Genomic DNA, 20,160 nt, shown 5'->3' with positions numbered 1-20,160 from the left:
GGCTGATACGGTTCAGTAGAGAACTAGTGTAAGTGGTGACAACAAGGACAGTATGACCGCCGTATCCGCTAAAGGAAGCAGTGCAGACAACTCGGAGACAAACTGGATAAGTGCATACCCAAACTTCCACAAGGAGGGAACGCTGATGCTGTCACCGTAGCAGATGGTAGAGTCAATGCACGACATGTTGTCACAGGTAACGGGGAGGGGAAAACACCAGATAACACACAAAAGGAAATAGAACGGAGTCTAGGCCTCAAAGCTAAGGGAGAGGGATGGTGACCTCCCTAGGAATTCCTAGACCTCTCCCTGACTCCTGCCAATATGAGTAGACCCTGTAGGTGGAAATACTCATACACCGGAACCTTAGCCCTGGAGACCCTGGAAAATCCTAGGAGTGGTGGCAGGGAATGAGACTACTGGTTCCTTCCCAGATGAAGGAACCAGCATCTCCCTGAGGCCTAGAAAACAACAAACACAAGCGAACAACAAAATGCACTTGGCTTAAAGAAGAATTGAGGAGCAGGAGATCCAAAGGAACAACACACCAGCTCAACCAACTCCAGCAAGAAATATCAACCACATGGTAAGCAGTGTGAGTCGGAACTAAATAGAGCCTCAGTAATGACTAAAAGCTGCACCTGACAAGAGGTGTGGTCATTACTAGTGTTGAGCGAACTTCTGTGTTAAGTTCGGCGTCTAAAGTTCGGCTTCCGGTTAGCGAAGAATCCCGATATGGATTCCGAATTCCGTTGGGGTCCGTGGTAGCGGAATCAATAATGGCCGATTATTGATTCCGCTACCACGGACCACAACGGAATTCGGAATCCATATCGGGATTCTTCGCTAACCGGAAGCCGAACTTTAGACGCCGAACTTAAAACAGAAGTTCGCTCAACACTAGTCATTACCAAACAACAACATTGCAAGGAGAAAACAGAGAGACTGTCAGATGCCCTCATGTGCCGCCAGTCTCTCAGATCTTCTCACCTCTGTCATGGGAGGGACCGTGACACATGTGAAGAACAAGGTGCTAAACCAGCGCCACAAAAATTGGTAGGTTATACCAGGTACATAAAACAGCACTAGTGCCTACCAGCAGTGAGCAAACCCATCACCACTAGCATGGCTTGGTATGGGCATTTGACCAGCGCCATAAGGAATAGGTGAACCTATATCAGCCAGGGCCTCAGGAGCACCATACATACCATGCCAGGTAAATGTGTTGCAGAAAATGCCAGGATCGATACCCCACATGGAGGAAGGGGATGCAGCAAGAACCTCCCATGCAGTGCCCACTGACAATGTGTCCTGTAAGCCAGAACCCGTGACTGTCGGCATTTGAAGGACTAACGCAAAAACTCCCACTTAGAAGGGGTCACACAGTAGTAGCCACGGAACAGGAGTAGCCAAAAAATCTATGGCCAGCGCAAAGACTGCCTCATAGGGGGAGGCCATACCAGCACCCATGGCCTCTCCAGAGGGGAGACTCCACCTGAAAATGAGGTCAAACAGCAGTAGCCAACATGAACTGTTGGTAGCGCAATACTCCACCGGGGAAGGAAGAAAACTGGCAACCCATGCAGACGTTCCACCTACACGAGGAGTGTGGACGCCGAGCATGTCAAGGAAAAGCAACAAAATTAGAATGCTCCGCATTGGGACTCAAGGCACGAGGAGAGGCATGTAGTGGGTCAACATCCTGAAAAGACAGAGACTGCCACGTAGGCGCCCAACCCCAATCCGTACAATGACTACCTGAGGAAAAGGATAGTGTGAAAGTAGTCACACTATCCTGTGGTAGTGCCAAAATACCGCCTATGACAGGGGTAAGGCGATTGTCTGTGTCTAGCAAGGAGACCACCCTTGGAACAGGATGAAATGCGACAGGGGGAAAATGCGATAGGGCGGAAGATTCCAGAGGTAGTGGGAATACTCTGCCTATGGAAAGAGGGGAGCCCGACAAGATGTATAGTATCCACTGGTAGAACAAGTACTACTGGTTGTGGAACTACCCCGCCGATGGAAGGAGGGTAATGCTACAGGATCTTACATTATGCAGGTTTGGTACCCATCTCCACCTAAGAAAGACAGATAATGTAACAGGATAAACAGTTTACAGTGGTAGTAGAGTTACTCCGCTGACAGAGGGAAACCCAACAGATGTACAGGGTCCAATGGTAGGGCAGGCACTACTGGTTGTGCAACTACTCCGTCAATAGAAGGAGGGTAATGCAACAGGATCTACAGTATGCGATTGTGGTGCAACTAGTCCACCTATAGAAGGTGCAAATCCAACCTGACAGAAGATAACCAGGATTAGTGCAATTACTCCGCCTGCGGAAGGGGTAATACGACAGGACATCTGGTCTCCGGTGGAAGTGCAATTACTGCGCCTAAGAAAGGAAAGTAATGCTACAGTCTGTACAGGATCCAGTGGTAGCGCAATTACTCCATGGAATGGATAATGTCACAGAATGCACAGTACCCAGTGGAAGTGTAAATACACCCAGTATGGAAGGAGGGCAATGCTACCGGGAATATATGATCCAGTGGTAGTGACAGTACTCCGCCTATGGAAGGAGGGTAATGGTACAGTATCCAGTGGTATTGCTAGTACTCCGCCTATAAAAGGAGAGTAATGTGACAGGCTGCACAGTATCCAGTGGTGAAGCAAATACTCCGCCTACGGAAAGAGGCCTTGCTACCGGATGTATAGGGTCCCATATGCAAATACCCTGCCTATGAATAAAGCGCAATTATACAGAATGAATAGGAAACGGTGGTAGTGCAAATACTCCGCCTAAGAAAGGAGAGTAATGCTACAGGCTGTATAATATCCAGTGGTAGTGCAAGTATTCCATCTAAGAAAGGAGGGTAATACTACAAGCTGTACAATATCCAGTGGAAGTGGAATTACTTCGCCTAAGGAAGGCGGGCAATGCAACAGGCTGTACAGTATCCAGTGATAGTGCAAGTACTCCACCTATGGAAAGGGTTAATGCTACAGGCTGTACAGTATCCAGTGATAGTGCAAGTACTCCACCTATGGAAAGGGTTAATGCTACAGGCTGTACAGTATCCAGTGAAAGTGCAATTACTCTGCCTATGGAAGGAGGGTAATGCTACAGGCTGTATAGTATACCGTGGTAGTGTAAGTACTCTGCCTGTGAAAGGAGGGTAATGGAACAGGCTGTACAGTATCCAGTGATAGTGCAAGTACTCCACCTATGGAAGGGGGTAATGCTACAGGCTGTACAGTATCCAGTGATAGTACAAGTACTCCGCCTATGGAAGAGGGTAATGCTACAAGGACGTACAGTATTCTAGTCGTAAGTAGCTAGCGGTAGGGCGAGCACGCGGCCTATCCATTGCGCCACTGGCTCCGCTGTAGCTGTAGAGAGGCACTAAGATAACAAGCTGGTCACACACTGCTATAGGGCTATGGGAAGCCCAAAATAGGAGCGGAGCTCCAAGGGTTAATAATAGCTGTGTGAATTACATGCAGCCCCAATCCTATCAACCCTTTTTAAGAGCGATAGGTAATTATTTTTTCCACCAGACGCCGAAGCACTGAGGCAAGGAAGGGGTTAAGTAGGTTGGGGGTGGAGCTCAGTGGGCCAAAGGTATGGGCGCGAAAGTTTCTCATTCTGAGGATACAGTCCCCGCCCCCCAAACACTCTGGGAGAACGTGGCATAGTAGGCCGCAGAGAGGGGCCTTGTGTACAGGTGGGGCTGACCTAAAGCACTTCCAGCTGGGAGAGCAGCGCATGGAGGGAGCGGAGGTGTCGGGGGATCTTGCTTTTCCCCCCTCCCCCTGAACAGAGGAAGCCAGGAATGGGCGTACCGACTCCCAGCAGTGAGAGAAAGCAGCGGCCGCCCAAGGAGGCCTGTGAGCGCTGGAGTACTGCCGGGCCTGGAGGAAGGTGAGGGGGCCGGTGAGAGGCCAAGGTTTTGACAAAAAAAAAAAACATTTTACTGTGTTCACTTTAGAGAACACAGGAGAAGGGGACCCAGCAGAAGGTTAACCCAGTACAGGGAGGAGGGGAGGAAGGAAGGTTAACCCCTGGGAGGGGATGGTGGCGGGGGCCAGCAGGGAAAGGTAGGTAATACTTACCTAGACGGTTTCTGCCCACCCCGATTCCAGCAGTGTCACCTTCCTCAGTGTGCTGCCCCTTGGGGAGGGAGGCTACACTAGTAACAGGGGGGACTTCCAGAAGTAGCAGCAAGTTGACACTGTAGCTGGTGGGTAACAGAGGATTTGAGATCCACTGTTCTTCCTTGTCTTCTAGAGGTGGGGAACGAGCAGCGGGCTTAAGGGACCCACTGGTCGTCGTCCCCCCCCTTCCCCCATCCTTTTCAAGTGTGGGGAAAACAAGTGGTTGGAGGCCGCCTGTAGTCCGATCAGAAAAATAAGAAAGGAAAAAATCTTTGGCAGACCTGCAGGAAAACATTTCTGCCTCCTATGGACACTAAGCTAAAACTGATTAGTTCAGTGTCTGCAGGAGGGGTATAGCTGAGAGGAGGAGCTAGCCGCCTAGTGGCAGCAGCTATACCCATGGTCTTTTATTTATTTTTATTTCACAATGGAACATGTGATTGGCTGTAGCAGTCATGTGACGTATACGGGCACGTCATCTTTGCAGCCAAACAAACCCCGGTGAAGGATTTGAGTGGCGGAGCTGGAGGATGAAATAGGAGAGTATGCATTCTTTCCTTATTTTATCTCCATTGCTGTATTTAGAGACAAAGCAAGGTTTCTACAGTTATACATAATAGTCTTATAAAATAAGAGAAACTGATTCAGTGTTTTCTAAGTTTCAGAAAGGTCTTGGCCCAGGAAAAACATACTCTACCCAAAGATAAGGGTGATAAATGACTGTTTGGACCACCACGATCATGAGAACGGTCTGGAAAGTTTCTATAACTTCCTCTCAGGCCTCCTGATTAATAAAGTGACCTGCCAAATTTCACAAAATCTGAAGCGCTTGCAAGAAGTTAGCACATGTGTTTTCTAGTGATCGACAGAGGTTTCGGGCCAAACGGCCACCAGACACTCTTCCGAAATGGGATTGAATACACATGCACACGACCGTATTTTCTTTCCGTGTCCATTCCGTTTTGTTTTTTTCTGCGAACCACATGCGGAACCATTCATTTCAATGGGTCTTCAAAAAAAAAAAAAGTTACTCCGTGTGCTTTGTGTTTCCATATGTCCTTTCCGCAAAAAAAAAAGAACATGTCCTATTATTGTCCGCATTACGGACGAGGATAGGACTGTTCTATTGGGGGCCAGCTGCTCTGTTCCGCAAAATACAGAATGCACACGGACGTCACCCGTATTTTTTACGGATCCGTGTTTTGCGAACCGCAAAATACATACGGTCGTGTGCATGTGCCTTTGGTTTATGGAAAGCTCACACCTTGCATTGCCTGCCCCATTAACGGGCTTGTTTCACCAAAACTGGTGCATTATAGGAAGATTTCTTATATATAGGCAAATTATTCAGAGCTCTGTTATAGTACTGTCTAAATCGGGCAGAAAAGTAGCACTCCGCATACAAGGGTCGGTATGCATGTCCTTTGTCGGAGTGTGAGGGGCTGAGGACTCTAATAATATATTACGGTTCTCCTGTCAATTGACTCACATTCGTTTCAGCTGCCATGAAGTGCAAACACCCTGCTACACTACATATACAGGAAGGAAGCGTACTAGGGGGGGTGTAAGGTAAAAATAAATGGCTATAACAGTTAACCAAACATACTATTTACCATCTGTGTAGGTAATCGCCCAAATGTAGCATTAGATGCCAGCTATTCACATGAATGGCTAGATAGGTAATGCATGGACAGCAGGGTCTGTCGGGGTGAGACCTCTATGACTTCCATATATCCTAGTAGAATATTTATAAGTAAATAGTAAATATTCTTAGTGATGCAGGACATTTATTTCCACAGGTCATGCAAAATGCGTTGAAGTTGTAAAGACTTTCAATTTGCCTCTCTTGATGCTTGGCGGCGGTGGGTACACTATCCGCAATGTTGCACGCTGTTGGACATATGAGACTGCTGTTGCTCTGGATTGTGAAATCCCCAATGGTAAGCCAATGGAATGAATTATTGGGGTGCAGCCACACAGTCGGGTTTCCTGATGCCGTTTTGGAAACCAAAACCAGGAGAGAATTCAAAGAAAAGAAGTTGTCTCTGTCCTTTATGCTTTCTCTGCTTTTATGATCCACTACTGCATTTGGCTTCCAAAACTGCACTGCACCCTTATTGCCGTTAAAGTCCTAAATTCCTATATATTAAAGGGGTATTTTATGCAGTATTTAAAGGATATGCCATACATATCTGATAGGGGATTGGAATAATGAGGTGATGGTTCTGAATCTTCAATTCCTCCTTGGATGCCAACTGCTAAGGGAAGTAGGAGAGGGCCCCTTTGGGGTCTTTAAAGGGCATCTGTCAGCAGTTTTGTACCTATGAAACTGGCTGACCTGTTACATGTGCACTTGGCAGCTGAAGACATCTGTGTTGGTCCCATGTTCATATGTGCCCGTATTGCTGAGAAATATGATGTTTAATATATGCAAATGAGTCTCTAGGAGCAATGAGGGTGTTGCTGTAACCTCTAGACATTTAGCTCTCTCTGCAACTGCCCTTTAATCATATGCTGGGGTAAGGCTACTTTCACACTAGCGTTTTTACTGGATCCGGCAGGGTTCAGCAAAAACGCTTCCATTACAGATAATACAACCGTCTGCATCCGTTATGAACGGATCCGTTTGTATTATCTTTAACATAGCCAAGACGGGTCCGTCATGAACACCATTGAAAGTCAGTGGAGGACTGATCTGCTTTCTATTGTCAGAGTTAAGATGGATCCGTCATGACCCACAATGCAAGTCAATGGGGATGGATCCGTCTTGCACCGCATCCCATGACGGGGAAAAAAAAACACAGCTTGCTGCGATTTGCTCTCCGGTATGGGAACGCGACCAAACTGAATGCAATGCATTTTGGGGAATTCCGTTCTGTTCAGTTAAGTTTTGTCCCTATTGACAATGAATGGGGACAAAACTGAAGCGTTTGTTTCCGGTATTGAGACCCCATGATGGATCTCAATACCGGAAAATAGAAACGCTAGTGTGAAAGTAGCCTAAATTTGGAGGCATCATGAGGAGGGCAATCCATTTTTTTTTCTTTAGCCTTGTAGAAAAGTTTATGTTTGAGATGGGAATTTCAATTAACGGTTGAGCTGCCTTGTAGTGTGGTACTGTTATGTTGGAGGTCGTCTTCACTTATGTTTTCTTTTGTCTTCCCAGAGCTGCCGTACAACGACTACTTTGAATATTTTGGTCCAGACTTTAAGCTACATATTAGTCCTTCTAATATGACCAATCAAAACACCCCTGAGTACATGGAGAAAATAAAGTAAGAAGATTAATATTGTATTGCCAGGCCTACATTAGACGGATCCTATAACACTGTTGTATGTGTGTCTGTAATGTCCTGAGCTGAAAAACTTGTCACCCATACGGTCTTATATCATAATTCTCTACCAAATCCCACTGTAGAAATCTATAGATCTGTTCCAAAGGATGGATAAACTGTACTGCTCCAGAAAGTTTATGGCAAAAAGGTGGATCATCGCGTGATGCACATTACTTGTCCTTGTAACATCGATTTATGACATTTGTTACATCCTGAAAACCGTAATTTTCCTTTTCACTTTATTTAGGCAGCGTCTATTTGAGAACCTGCGTATGCTGCCACATGCTCCTGGTGTCCAGATGCAGGCTATACCAGAGGATGCCATTCAAGAAGACAGCGGTGACGAGGAAGGTGAAGACCCTGATAAGCGTATCTCAAGTAAGTCAATTTAAAGGTGGACTATGAAAGATTCAGTTTGTGACCGTGCAAGTCCTGGAGCTCACTTTAGCGGTTTTTATCTCCCAGCTAAGAAGGAGCACCAGGACACTGTTCATGTCCTGGTTCCTTGACCCCATTAATATTCAGCTCCATTTTACCCCAGTTTTTTATGCAATGTATAGTCGTGACACATGTAACTGTATGCCATAGGGTTGCTTATATCTCTCATTTAGGTCCCATTCACATGACTGTATTTTTGGTCTGCATCCGATCCGCATTTTTTGTGGATTGGATGTGGACTCCTTCATTTCAATGGGGCTGCAAAAAAAAGCGAATAGCCCACCGTGTCCGTTCTGCATTCCCACAAAAAATAGAACATGTCCTATTCTTTCTATTCCAATTTGCAACAATAAGCATTGATACAGTGGGCCCATAAAAAAACGGATGCAACACGGAAGTCACACAGATGCCTTCCGTATTTTGCAGTCTGCAAACTACATACAGTTGTGTGAATGCTCCCTCACTCTCTCATTTAAAAACACTGAGATAATTTTACGAAGGATCAACTTGTATTAAACAAAGGAGAGGATATATGCCTAGAGGTACAGTACAGACCAAAAGTTTGGACACACCTTCTCATTCAAAGAGTTTTCTTTATTTTCATGACTATGAAGGCATCAAAACTATGAATAAACACATGTGGAATTATATACCTAACAAACAAGTGTGAAACAACTGAAAATATGTCATATTCTAGGTTCTTCAAAGTAGCCACCTTTTGCTTTGATTACTGCTTTGCACACTCTTGGCATTCTCTTGATGAGCTTCAAGAGGTAGTCCCCTGAAATGGTCTTCCAACAGTCTTGAAGGAGTTCCCAGAGATGCTTAGCACTTGTTGGCCCTTTTGCCTTCACTCTGCCGTCCAGCTCACCCCAAACCATCTCGATTGGGTTCAGGTCCGGTGACTGTGGAGGCCAGGTCATCTGGTGCAGCACCCCATCACTCTCCTTCATGGTCAAATAGCCCTTACTTTCAAAGTTTTCCCAATTTTTCGGCTGACTGACTGACCTTCATTTCTTAAAGTAATGATGGCCACTAATTTTTCTTTACTTAGCTGCTTTTTTCTTGCCATAATACAAATTCTAACAGTCTATTGAGTAGGACTATCAGCTGTGTATCCACCTGACTTCTCCTCAACGCAACTGATGGTCCCAACCCCATTTATAAGGCAATAAATCCCACTTATTAAACCTGACAGGGCACACCTGTGAAGTGAAAACCATTTCAGGGGACTACCTCTTGAAACTCATCAAGAGAATGCCAAGAGTGTGCAAAGCAGTAATCAAAGCAAAAGGTGGCTACTTTGAAGAACCTATAATATGACATATTTTCAGTTGTTTCACACTTGTTTGTTATGTATATAATTCCACATGTGTTAATTCATAGTTTTGATGCCTTCATAGTCATGAAAATAAAGAAAACTCTTTGAATGAGAAGGTGTGTCCAAACTTTTGATGTGTACTGTATATGTCAGGTAGTAGGGACTTCTACAGTATTTCCATAGGAATGCTGATTAATAGGAAGTGAAGTTTTAGAATAAAATACTCGACTGGCAGTGAACGTCTTTGGACGATCCTGTTCAAGATCTTTTGTTTGCTGCAGGTTCTTTTCTCCCAGTCATTCTCTGATCTTGACATATTTTTTTCTTTCCGGTTTTCTAGTACGGGCATCTGACAAGCGGATAGCATGTGAGGAAGAGTTTTCAGATTCTGAGGATGAAGGTGAAGGAGGGAGACGTAATGTAGCTGATCACAAAAAGGGAAACAAAAAAGCAAGGCTCGAAGAAGACAAAAAGGAAACGGATGACAAGAAATCCGGTAACCTATACCATTGCAATATCTAGATTGCTTCTACAACCTATTTGAAACTTTTATTTAATAGTATTTTCAGTCATTTATTTGTGTTTTTTTTTTTTTTAAACTAAATCTTCAGTTAACTAGCAATATTTTTACAAAACTAATTGTGCACATATTTGTGATGAAACCTTTATTGCAGGAATATTCCAGGCAAAAAGCAGAACAGAGCAGATTTACTCCGCCTGCAGATGGCATAAACTTACCGGCTGCCTTAGACCTGCACCGGATTTATCTCAGGCTGGGTGATAAATATGGTGCAGGGATAAACAAGTTTGTCTATTTCTGTAACTGCTATTGATTAGCTTAGTTTCAGACAGAATTTAAGCCAGAAATGCGATATCATTTTGGAGCAAAACATTTTAAGCCACACTCCTTTTCCATGAAGCTGCACCCCTTTTCAAGCAAATTGGAAAAAGTTGTAGAAATAAACCAGACAAATTGTTGGTGCACTCACATTAGTAATTCTGGACCACTGTGTTATGCCTAGTGAGAGTGCGTGACACAGGGATATAAAGAGCACTAAGGAAAGAATATCCAGGACATACACCAGATCTTTCACTAGGCACGCCATAATAGATCAGTTTTACCAGGAGTGTTCCCTTAAAAAATAAATAAATGTGTATATGGAAGTCTTGGTGTATTTTGTAGTCTAAAGTGACCTGTCAAATTGCAAACTTAGTCAGCCTATCACCACCGAATACAGTGCAACCTGCAGTCAGCAGGAGGAGATGAGCAGATTGATTCATAAATATTTAGTGGGAAAAGATTTAGTAAAACTTGTATTTTTTTTTTTTTCATTTAAACGTAAAAACATAAATGCAATCGCACTCTGCAACCAGCACTCTGCCCTGCCTCTATGCTGGATGTTGAATGAGGCATTGGTGTACATTTTGGCCAAAGCGTAATAAGCCACTCACCACGTCAAGGTCGCCTCTATGAGTGGTCCCCAACACTAGTTCCTATCTTTTTATGGGCCATGAAAGCCACACAAAGTCCAGGGAGCGCAGGTACAGCATGCACGCCAGGCACACTCTTCTTTTAACCCCGTCCGGTGCCGTGCCAGCTTTCATCTGATCCAGGGATGCAAGTACCAACATGCATGCTGAGCCCACTATATACTTCTGGAGCCAAATGGCTACTGGTTGGCGCTATAAAAGTAGACTCCGTTTTATACTGACTTTAAAATCAGCCTCCAGGGCAGACTAACTGGTCAGGTGTGCATGACTGCATGGAGATCGCCACGCCTCCAATATATACTACAAAGAAAAAATGGGGACGGGGTTAAAAGCAGAGTGTGCCTGGCGTGCATGCTGTACCTGCGCTCCCTGTACTTTGTGTGGCTATCATGGCCCATAAACAGGTAGGAACTAGTGTTAGGGACCACTCGTAGAGGCGACCTTGACGTGGTGAGTGGCTTATTACGCTTTGGCCAAAATGTACACCAATGCCTCATTCAAAAACCAGCATATAGGCAGGGCAGAGTGCTGGTTTCAGAGTGCGATTGCATTTATGTTTTTACGTTTGTATGTGTATTTCGCCATAGCGATGTGCACCTGCATACAGGGTTGTGCTGACTGAATCCCCCACATTTTTTCATTTAAAGCTTTGATTTTTATGAACTTAAGACCACCCCATGTACAACTATCAGTGACTGTTAATTATCTATGTATACATAAATCACTGAAAGGTGCACCACAATGATATGCAACTGACAACACTGGCTAATCCCTCAAGCTGATGTTAAAGGGGTTTTCCGAGTTATTTTTTTGTTCTTTCTATGTTCCTAACTAGGCAAATATAACAACTTTACAATTAACTCACTTTATCTGCAGTGCCTGGTTTATCAGATTTGACTGAGGGTCACATGACCTGTGATGTCAGCTTCTCTCCCTGCTCTGATAATGTTCGTGCACAAGCCTGAGAGATCTGTAAACGAGACGTCACTGTGCTGGCCACGCCCCCTGCACTGCCGGGCTGTCTGCTCTCTCCTAGGATTCTTAACCCCTTCAGCTGCACAGACTGGGTAGCTGCAGGCAGTGACCATTCTGGGCACAGGAGCTGACAAACTAGAGAGAGCATTGCACAAGAAGGTAGGGGGAAGATCCTGTGTGAATTAGCAGTGTCATTATACAGGTGGGACTTGTAGTTCTACACTTACAAGTTGCTGTTGATTCTCCCAGCAGGCAGACATGTCACTCAGGGCAGCTCTTGTAGCCACTCCCTTAGCAGTGTCATTATACAGCTGGGACTTGTAGTCCTACACATACAACATACTGCTGAGTCTCCCAGCACTCAGGGCAGCTCTTGTATCCACTCCCTTAGCAGTGTCATTATACAGCTGGGACTTGTAGTCCTACACATACAACATGCTGCTGATTCTCCCAGCAGGCAGACATGTCACTCAGGGCAGCTCTTGTAGCCACTCCCTTAGCAGTATCATTATACAGCTGGGACTTGTAGTCCTACACATACAACATGCTGCTGATTCTCCCAGCAGGCAGACATGTCACTCGTGGCAGCTCTTGTAGCCACTCCTTTAGCAGAGCAGGGGGAGGGGCAGAGATGGTTTTTATTGCATGTAAACAAAGGGCCAGAAAAGAACCAGGGAAATTAGGAAATAGTTATTGTTTTGCATAAAACTTGCTTAGCTCAGTTATATATTGCTGACCATCAGATTTTCAGTGCTATATATTTTTTTTTTTCATAACTCGTACAACCCCTTTAAGAACTGAGACTTTAGCCAATGTATTCCTGTCAGGAACACATCGGAGCCCTTTTGCACCACCGTCAAGGTATCTCAGCGTGGCATGGGTTCCTACCACTAGACTACCTACGGTGTGTGAACACGGTCTGATAGGTGCTAAGATGCAACTTACAGCCAAGCTCCCACATACCTCCATAGTGAAATCACTCATGTAGCGGGAGAGATGATAAGGCTGTAAGCCCCACCTATAACAGGCCATGTGACACAGGCTACCAGGTGCAACAGAATGCTACCAGCAGTACGCAATGGCACATTCTAAACATATCAAGAAAAATAACTGAAATAAAGTGGCCTAAATGGCAGGAAATGCTCAAAAACCCCAAACACTGTGGCTTGTTTGTAACCGGGGGAGCAATTTCTCTGCATGTGATCCGTGGTAATGGCAATCCCCAGCAAAAATGCATACAATGGAGGATGTCGGCAGCGGACCACATGCACCACAATGGCATCCTACACAAGATGGGATAATGTGTGGATGCAAATATAAAAATACATAAATCACTGCGAAAGGTGCATCACAATGATATGCAACTGACAACAGTGGCCAAACCCTCAGGCTGATGTTAAGAACTGATAACACCTCCCCCGTGTATAAATATCAGTGACTGACAGCTATCTATGTGTATACACTAACACAGAGAATGCTATTAATCACTGATAACACCTCCCCTGTGTATAAATATCAGTGACTGACCGCTATCTATGTATACATACTTACACAGAGAATACTATCAATCACTGATAACACCTCCCCTGTGTATAAATATCAGTGACTGACAGCTATCTATGTGTATACACTAACACAGAGAATGCTATCAATCACTGATAACACCTCCCCTGTGTATAAATATCAGTGACTGACAGCTATCTATGTGTATACACTAACACAGAGAATGCTATTAATCACTGATAACACCTCCCCTGTGTATAAATATCAGTGACTGACATCTATATATGTGTATACACTAACACAGAGAATGCTATTAATCACTGATAACACCTCCCCTGTGTATAAATATCAGTGACTGACAGCTATCTATGTATACACACTTACACAGAGAATGCTATTAATCACTGATAACACTTCCCCTGTGTATAAATATCAGTGACTGACAGCTATCTATGTATACATACTTACACAGAGAATGCTATTAATCACTGAAAACACCTCCCCTGTGTATAAATATCAGTGACTGACAGCTATGTATACACACTTACACAGAGAATGCTGTCAGTCACTGATAACACCTCCCCTGTGTATAAATATCAGTGACTGACATCTATGTATGTGTATACACACTTACACAGAGAATGCTATTAATCACTGATAACACCTCCCCTGTGTATAAATATCAGTGACTGACCGCTATCTATGTGTATACACTAACACAGAGAATGCTATTAATCACTGATAACACCTCCCCTTTGTACAATTGAACTCAAAAAGAGTGTTAAAGAGAACCTGTCTCCACAAAATGCAGTGCAATCTGACAGCACCATGTTATAGAGCAGGAGAAGCTGAGCAGATTATTATCTATTTTTGTAGGAAAAGTTTCAATAAAACCTGTAATTTATATACTTGCATTGTACGCCTCCTGTGAACAGGTATCGGTACACGAGGGAGGGGTTATCAGTGACTGACAGCATTGCATGCATAAGAGATAGCTGTCAGTCCCTGATAGCACCTCCCGCTTGTACCGATAGCTGTTAGAAAAAGCAAAGATATAAATGTATAAATTACAAGTTTCCCTCTTTTCCCACAAAACTATATATCAATCTGCTCTGCTTCTCCTGCTCTATAACATGCTGTTTTCAGATTGCATTTCATTTTGTGGTGACGGGTCCTCTTTAAAGGGGTTGTGCAGTCGGTACATATTGATGACCTATCCTTAGAATAGGTCATCACTATCTGATTGGTCTGACTCCCAGCACCTCTGCCGACCAGCTGTTTGAAGAGGAGCTCTACTGCCTCTTCAAGATCACCGCGCAGGTTGTCTCGGCAGTGCAGTGTAATTAAAGGTGTTTGTTCCATGCACTTGTAATTACACTGCGCCACTGAGACGAAATGCAGTGTAATTTTGAAGAGGAAGTAGAGGTGCTGGAAGTCAGACCCCCACTAATCGGATAGTGATGACCTATTCTGTAGATAGATCAGTATGACTGCACAACCCCTTTTGTGAAAAATGCTTTGCTAAATCTTTTCCCATAAAACTATAACCTGCTCAGCTCCTCCTGCTCTATAACACGCTGCCTGCAGATTGCGCCACATTTTCAGCATTGTTCAGTTCCTGCTATTTGTTCTATTTAGTGCTGGCTACTTTGTAGCTCCACCCCATTAGGACAGGAGGGGTTTGCCCAAACCCCTGAAGACACCAGATTGCTGATGAAACAGATGGGGGAGAAGAGCCTGAGTTTGTTTTAAGACGGCAGTAACGCACTGTAGGGACAGAATGACACGATGAGTGATATGTTTGGAGGCTGGTAAGGCTGTAGCAGAAGTGGCGCCCAGGCCATTGACACTAGTCGTGACGTCACTGGGCCTGCGGTATACAGTAAAAAGGCCACGGCACTACTGCCAGCGCCGCTGCCTTCTCAAACAGCTGATTGGCGGGCGTCCTGGGTGTCTGACCTCCACCGATCAGATGCTGATGTTCTATCCAGAGGATAGATCATCAGTTTAAAAAAACTGCAGAACCCCTTTAACTGCCTTACTGGTGTCTCATGGCAAAGGACAACCCCTTAAAGAGGACCTTTCATCTGTTTTACTAATAGGAGCCCTTCCCCGCTGATGCTGCCACTCGTTTTTAGTTTTTTTAAGCATCGCTCCTCCCTGATGTGATTGGATCACAGCACAGCCAGGGAGAAGTAGACCCCTATTGAGAAACCCTGGCATCTCCTCCTCCCTGTACCGATGCTTGGTATTAGGATACTGAGCGTGAAAACTTCAGGAGGGCGCAGCGGGGCGTAGGAGCGATGTTTAAAAAAAGAAACGGGTGGCAGCATCAGCGGGGGTACCCCGCAAGTACAGGTATTTAGCTCCTATAAGTAAAACAGATGAAAGGTCCTCTTTAACTGAATATGGTTGATTGCCATTACCCGGCTTTTCCAACCCTGGGCAATCAGCTATTATGGCCAGGGGAAGCCGCGTCAGCCGACATCTTACCTGCATGCTGGATTCTGGCTGATAGAAGAGTTCCCAAGCAAGAGACCCCCACATGATGTCCATATGCCCTGATTGAGGTGTAGATGTCATCCAGCTTTGTGAGAAGGCCATTACAGACAAAAGTTCCTGCATTCAATCTTTGGGAATGCATAGTTTATTTTTCTTTCATTTTTTTATTTTTTTCTGTAGTCACCACTTAAATTTTATGTCATCTATTAACAGATGTGAAGGAAGAAGATAAATCAAAGGACAATGTTGTGGAGAAAATGGACACCAAAGGGTAACTTTTTTTTTTTTTTTTTTTTGTAAATAAATTAAAATAAAAAATTATAAGACATCAGACTTCCATTCCTTATGAGACCTCAGATTAAATTCCCTTCAGACATAAAATAAGTAAATGAACTTACCTCTCCAGCTCCGGACTATGCCGCTTCTCTGCAGTCCTTGGTCTTCTCTGGGTGCTTTGCTGCACTGTGACCTGATATCACACAGCATCAGGTCATAGAGCACACACTACATCCTGACGCTGTGCAGAGCGGCACCCGGAGAAGACCAGGGAGCGTTAAGAACAGCCAGCACTAGAAGGGCTGTGTTCACTGCTCTCCGCATCTCCTGTGTACTAGGGTTGTCACCATACCAAAATTATTATTCTATTTCGATACTATAAAAGTATTGCAATACTCAATACCACACAAAAGAAAAATAAAACGCCAAAAAAGCTGTGTGCATTCTGCATTTTATGAAACGTCCAGCCCATAATACAACAGTCCTATCCTATTTTTGGGGGGAATAGGACAGGACTCACAAGGTGACAAAAAAAATGCAGAATTGGGTGTTTTTATTTTTTAAATTATTTTTTTATCTGTTACGGCATTCACAGCATAGGAGATTTTTTTATATTTTAATACTTTGGACTTTTTTGTACGTGGCGATACATAATGTTTATTTTTTTTATTGTTTATATAATTTTATATATAAAATTGAGAAAGGGAGTTATTGAAACGTAATATTTTGGTGTTTTTTTTAAAGGTTTGTTTTTGTTTTTAAATAACTATTAGCCCCCTTAGGCCTCTTGCACACGACCGTATGGCTTTTTCAGTATTTTGCAGTCCGCAAAAAATACAGATGACGTCCATGTGCATTCCGTTTTTTCCAGAACAGCTGGCCCCTGATAGAACAGTACTATCCTTGTCCATTATGCAGACAATAATAGGACATGTTCTATCTTTGAACGGAAACGGAAGGCATATGGAGTACCTTCTGTTTTTTTTGCGGATCCATTGAAATGAATGGCTCCGTATACGGAACGCAAAAAATGAAACAGAAACAGAAAAAAAAAAACGTTTGTGTGCAAGAGGCCTTAAGGGGGTAGAACCTGGGATCTTTTAATCCGGTGTCCTATTCACCATAATAGAGTAGGGTGAATAAGACTTTACACTATCCCTGCTGCTCTGTGCTTTGGGTACATAGCAGCAGTAGCGTCCTGGCTGCCATGGTAACTGCGATTCCACGGCTGGGGCTCTGTTCGGAAGCTGCCACCAATGAATACTCAGGAGGGTGGGGGTCTGTGGCCACTGCACCACCAATGAATATAATACTGAGGAGGAGGGAGGGACTGTTGGCCACTGCACCACCAATGAATATAATTATTCACAGGACCCCCACAGTATTATACTCATTGGTGGCCAGCGTCAGCTTCACAGCCCCCTCTCCTTAAAGGGATTCTGTCAGCTAGGTTTAGCCTATAGAGCCGAGGACATGCACTGCTAGATTGCCACTAGCACGTCCACAATATACATTCCCCATAGATCTGAGTGCTTTTATTCAGTCCAAAAAATTGTTTTTTATACCTATGCAAATGGGGCTCGTAAGGAGCCCAAGGGGCTGTTACCAACGTTTCAGGAGCCCAGCCACGCCCACTGCGAAGGAGCCCGCATCCTCCAAATTTCCTCCTTGCTCCCCCGATGTCACACAGTTAGAGCGCCGTAATCTCGCGCATGCGTGAGTACGCAGCATGTCTGTGCTGACATAGTTTTTCTTCCCCGTGCTGGCATCAGCCTCAGGGAACGAACTGCGCATGCGCGAGATTACGGCGCTTCAAATATGTGACATAAGGGGAGCAAGGAGGAGATTCAGAGTATGCGGGTGGTGCTGGGGTCCTTCACAGTGGGCCTGATTGGGCTCCTGAAACATTGTTAACAGCCCCTTGGATTTATATAAAATAGTTTTTTTTTATTGAATAAAAGCATGGGAAGCTATGGGAAATGTATATTGTGGACGTGCTAGTGGCGATCTAGCAGCACATGTCAGCAGCTCTATAGGCTAAACCTGGTTGACAGAATCCCTTTAATCTTTTCATTGGTGGCAGAGGTAGCCGTGTCAGTGGGGAGGGAGGAACCTTCTCCACTGTGTCAGCCGATGAGAACGTGGTGTGCGCCGAGGGCAGTGCACGTCATGTTATCTAAAAGATAGGGGCTAACAGCAAATCCCGGTATCATATCGATCTGGGTGCAAAAATACTGATTGGGTATCGAAAGTTCGATACCCGGTACAACCCTACTGTGTACTATTGAGCATAATGGAAGCACTCGCTAGTATGAGAGGAGAGAATATTTAAAAGAAGAAAAACTGCTACAAGAGGACATAGTTTTAAATTAGAGGGGCAAAGGTTTAAAAGTAATATCAGGAAGTAATACTTTACTGAGAGAGTAGTGGATGCATGGAATAGCCTTCCTGCAGAAGTGGTAGCTGCAAATACAGTGGAGGAGTTTAAGCATGCATGGGATAGGCGTAAGGCCATCCTTCATATAAGATAGGGCCAGGGGCTATCCATAGTATTGAGTATATTGGGCAGACTGGATGGGCCAAATGGTTCTTATCTGCCGACACATTCTATGTTTCTATGTATTCGCTCCATAAGACGCTATTTTTGTGGGGAAATTTGCATCTTATGAAGCAGAAAATACAGTATGTACGGTAGTGTGTGTGTAATTTATATATAAATTACACACACTTTGATGGGTCCCTTATTAGTAACTCTTTTTAATAGCTCCTTTCTTCCACCAGTGTCAAGTCAGAACAGCAGAGTAATCCTTGAGATAAGCAGGACTTTTGAATACCGTCTGAAGATGGAAGTAGAGTATGCCTCATCCCCCCACCTTCTTACAAGAGACTTCTGATTCTACCCCTTTAGCACTTGGCATGGACCGTATTTATTGTAAAACGGTATCGTTTTTCTGGCAGGTCGTATTGAGTTTTCTAATTATGGAGCAACATTTCTTATCTCTGCCATGCTTTATGTAATAGTATTTAAGATGAATGTGTTATGTTTCATGTCTTTAACTGATCTATTAAAATGCCTTTTTTGCCTTTATTAACTGTGGCTTTTTCCCCTCTTTTATTAACTTCTTGGAAGTCTCATTGTGCTGACCCCATAAGCATGTTTTTATGTTTGCGACCCCACATAAATGGTATTACTGAGCTTGGGATCTAAGCTCACTCCTAGAGGTTTTTCACTATGTTGCGGTATGACATATTCTTGAACTCCGATTTTTGAAGAATGTCTTAGAAGGCATATTAGGGAAGATTAAGGAAAACATCTATACATCTAATATGTTGACATCTGCAGTGTTATGATTGGATAGGTTTAAGATGTCATAGGTTTAAAGCAACACTCATTCTTGGATTCTTATACTCAATTCTCATGTAATTGTGAGAAAATTATAACAGGTCACCATAGATTACAAATAGCTTCCTATTAAAGGGGTATCTGATTTCAGAAACGGCCCCCCCATGTGCCAGACCCCTCACAGGTAATATACTTACCCAGCTACCTGCGCCGCTTCTGGTCGCCCCAATGGCAAGCGGGGACAAGCCTCATCCATGTCCCTGTCTGCTATTGGCTGCTCCCCCTCCGACACCGGATGTTCGCATCGGTGTGCGGCACGGGGAGCTGGGTAAGTATATTACCTGTGAGGGGCCTGGCACTAGGGTTGCACCGGGTATCGAAATATCGATACCCAATCAATACTTTTGTACTGGTATCGATTTGGGATTTGCCTTTTACCAATCCTTCAGCAGCACAGGGGAGAAGGAAGCAGTCCCTCCCTCACCCCTGTGCCGCTGTTGCTGCTACCAATGAGGAGAGAGAGGGGCTGAGGAGGGAAGGGACTGTGGCCACTCTGCCACCAATGATAATTAACCTTTAATACAGATACAGAGGTCGGGTGCCGGCTATGTGATTCTGCCGCCGGCACCCGTCTCCTGTATCTGTATTAAAGGTTAGTTATCATTGGTGGCGCAGTGCGCCCTCCACCCCGCAACCCCCCACCCTAGTATTAAAGTAATTGGTGGCAGTGGCCACAGGGTCCCCTCCACCCTCTTTATTGGTGGTACAGTGGCAGTTCTGATCGGAGCCCCAGCAGTGGGGCTCCGATCAGTTACCA

General features: G+C 44.4%; 1 protein-coding gene across 1 annotated transcript in view; it reads left to right on the top strand.

Annotated features, from left to right (window-relative positions):
* The window catches only part of HDAC2 (histone deacetylase 2), an 81,241-nt gene extending 62,153 nt beyond the window's left edge, over positions 1 to 19,088 (top strand). The window contains exons 9-14 of the mRNA XM_040428895.1: positions 5,959 to 6,099; positions 7,326 to 7,434; positions 7,742 to 7,872; positions 9,594 to 9,749; positions 15,938 to 15,995; positions 18,782 to 19,088. Of these exons, the coding sequence (XP_040284829.1) occupies positions 5,959 to 6,099; positions 7,326 to 7,434; positions 7,742 to 7,872; positions 9,594 to 9,749; positions 15,938 to 15,995; positions 18,782 to 18,812 (626 nt within the window). The 3' untranslated portion in view covers positions 18,813 to 19,088. The remainder of the gene's footprint in view (positions 1 to 5,958; positions 6,100 to 7,325; positions 7,435 to 7,741; positions 7,873 to 9,593; positions 9,750 to 15,937; positions 15,996 to 18,781) is intronic.
* The last annotated feature ends 1,072 nt before the right edge of the window (positions 19,089 to 20,160 follow it).

The sequence above is a fragment of the Bufo bufo genome, chromosome 4 (genome assembly GCF_905171765.1).
Source record: "Bufo bufo chromosome 4, aBufBuf1.1, whole genome shotgun sequence".
In the NCBI taxonomy this organism is placed as follows: domain Eukaryota; kingdom Metazoa; phylum Chordata; class Amphibia; order Anura; family Bufonidae; genus Bufo; species Bufo bufo.
The sequence above is the reverse complement of the archived record's forward strand: the minus strand, read 5'-3'. Positions and strand labels throughout refer to the sequence as shown.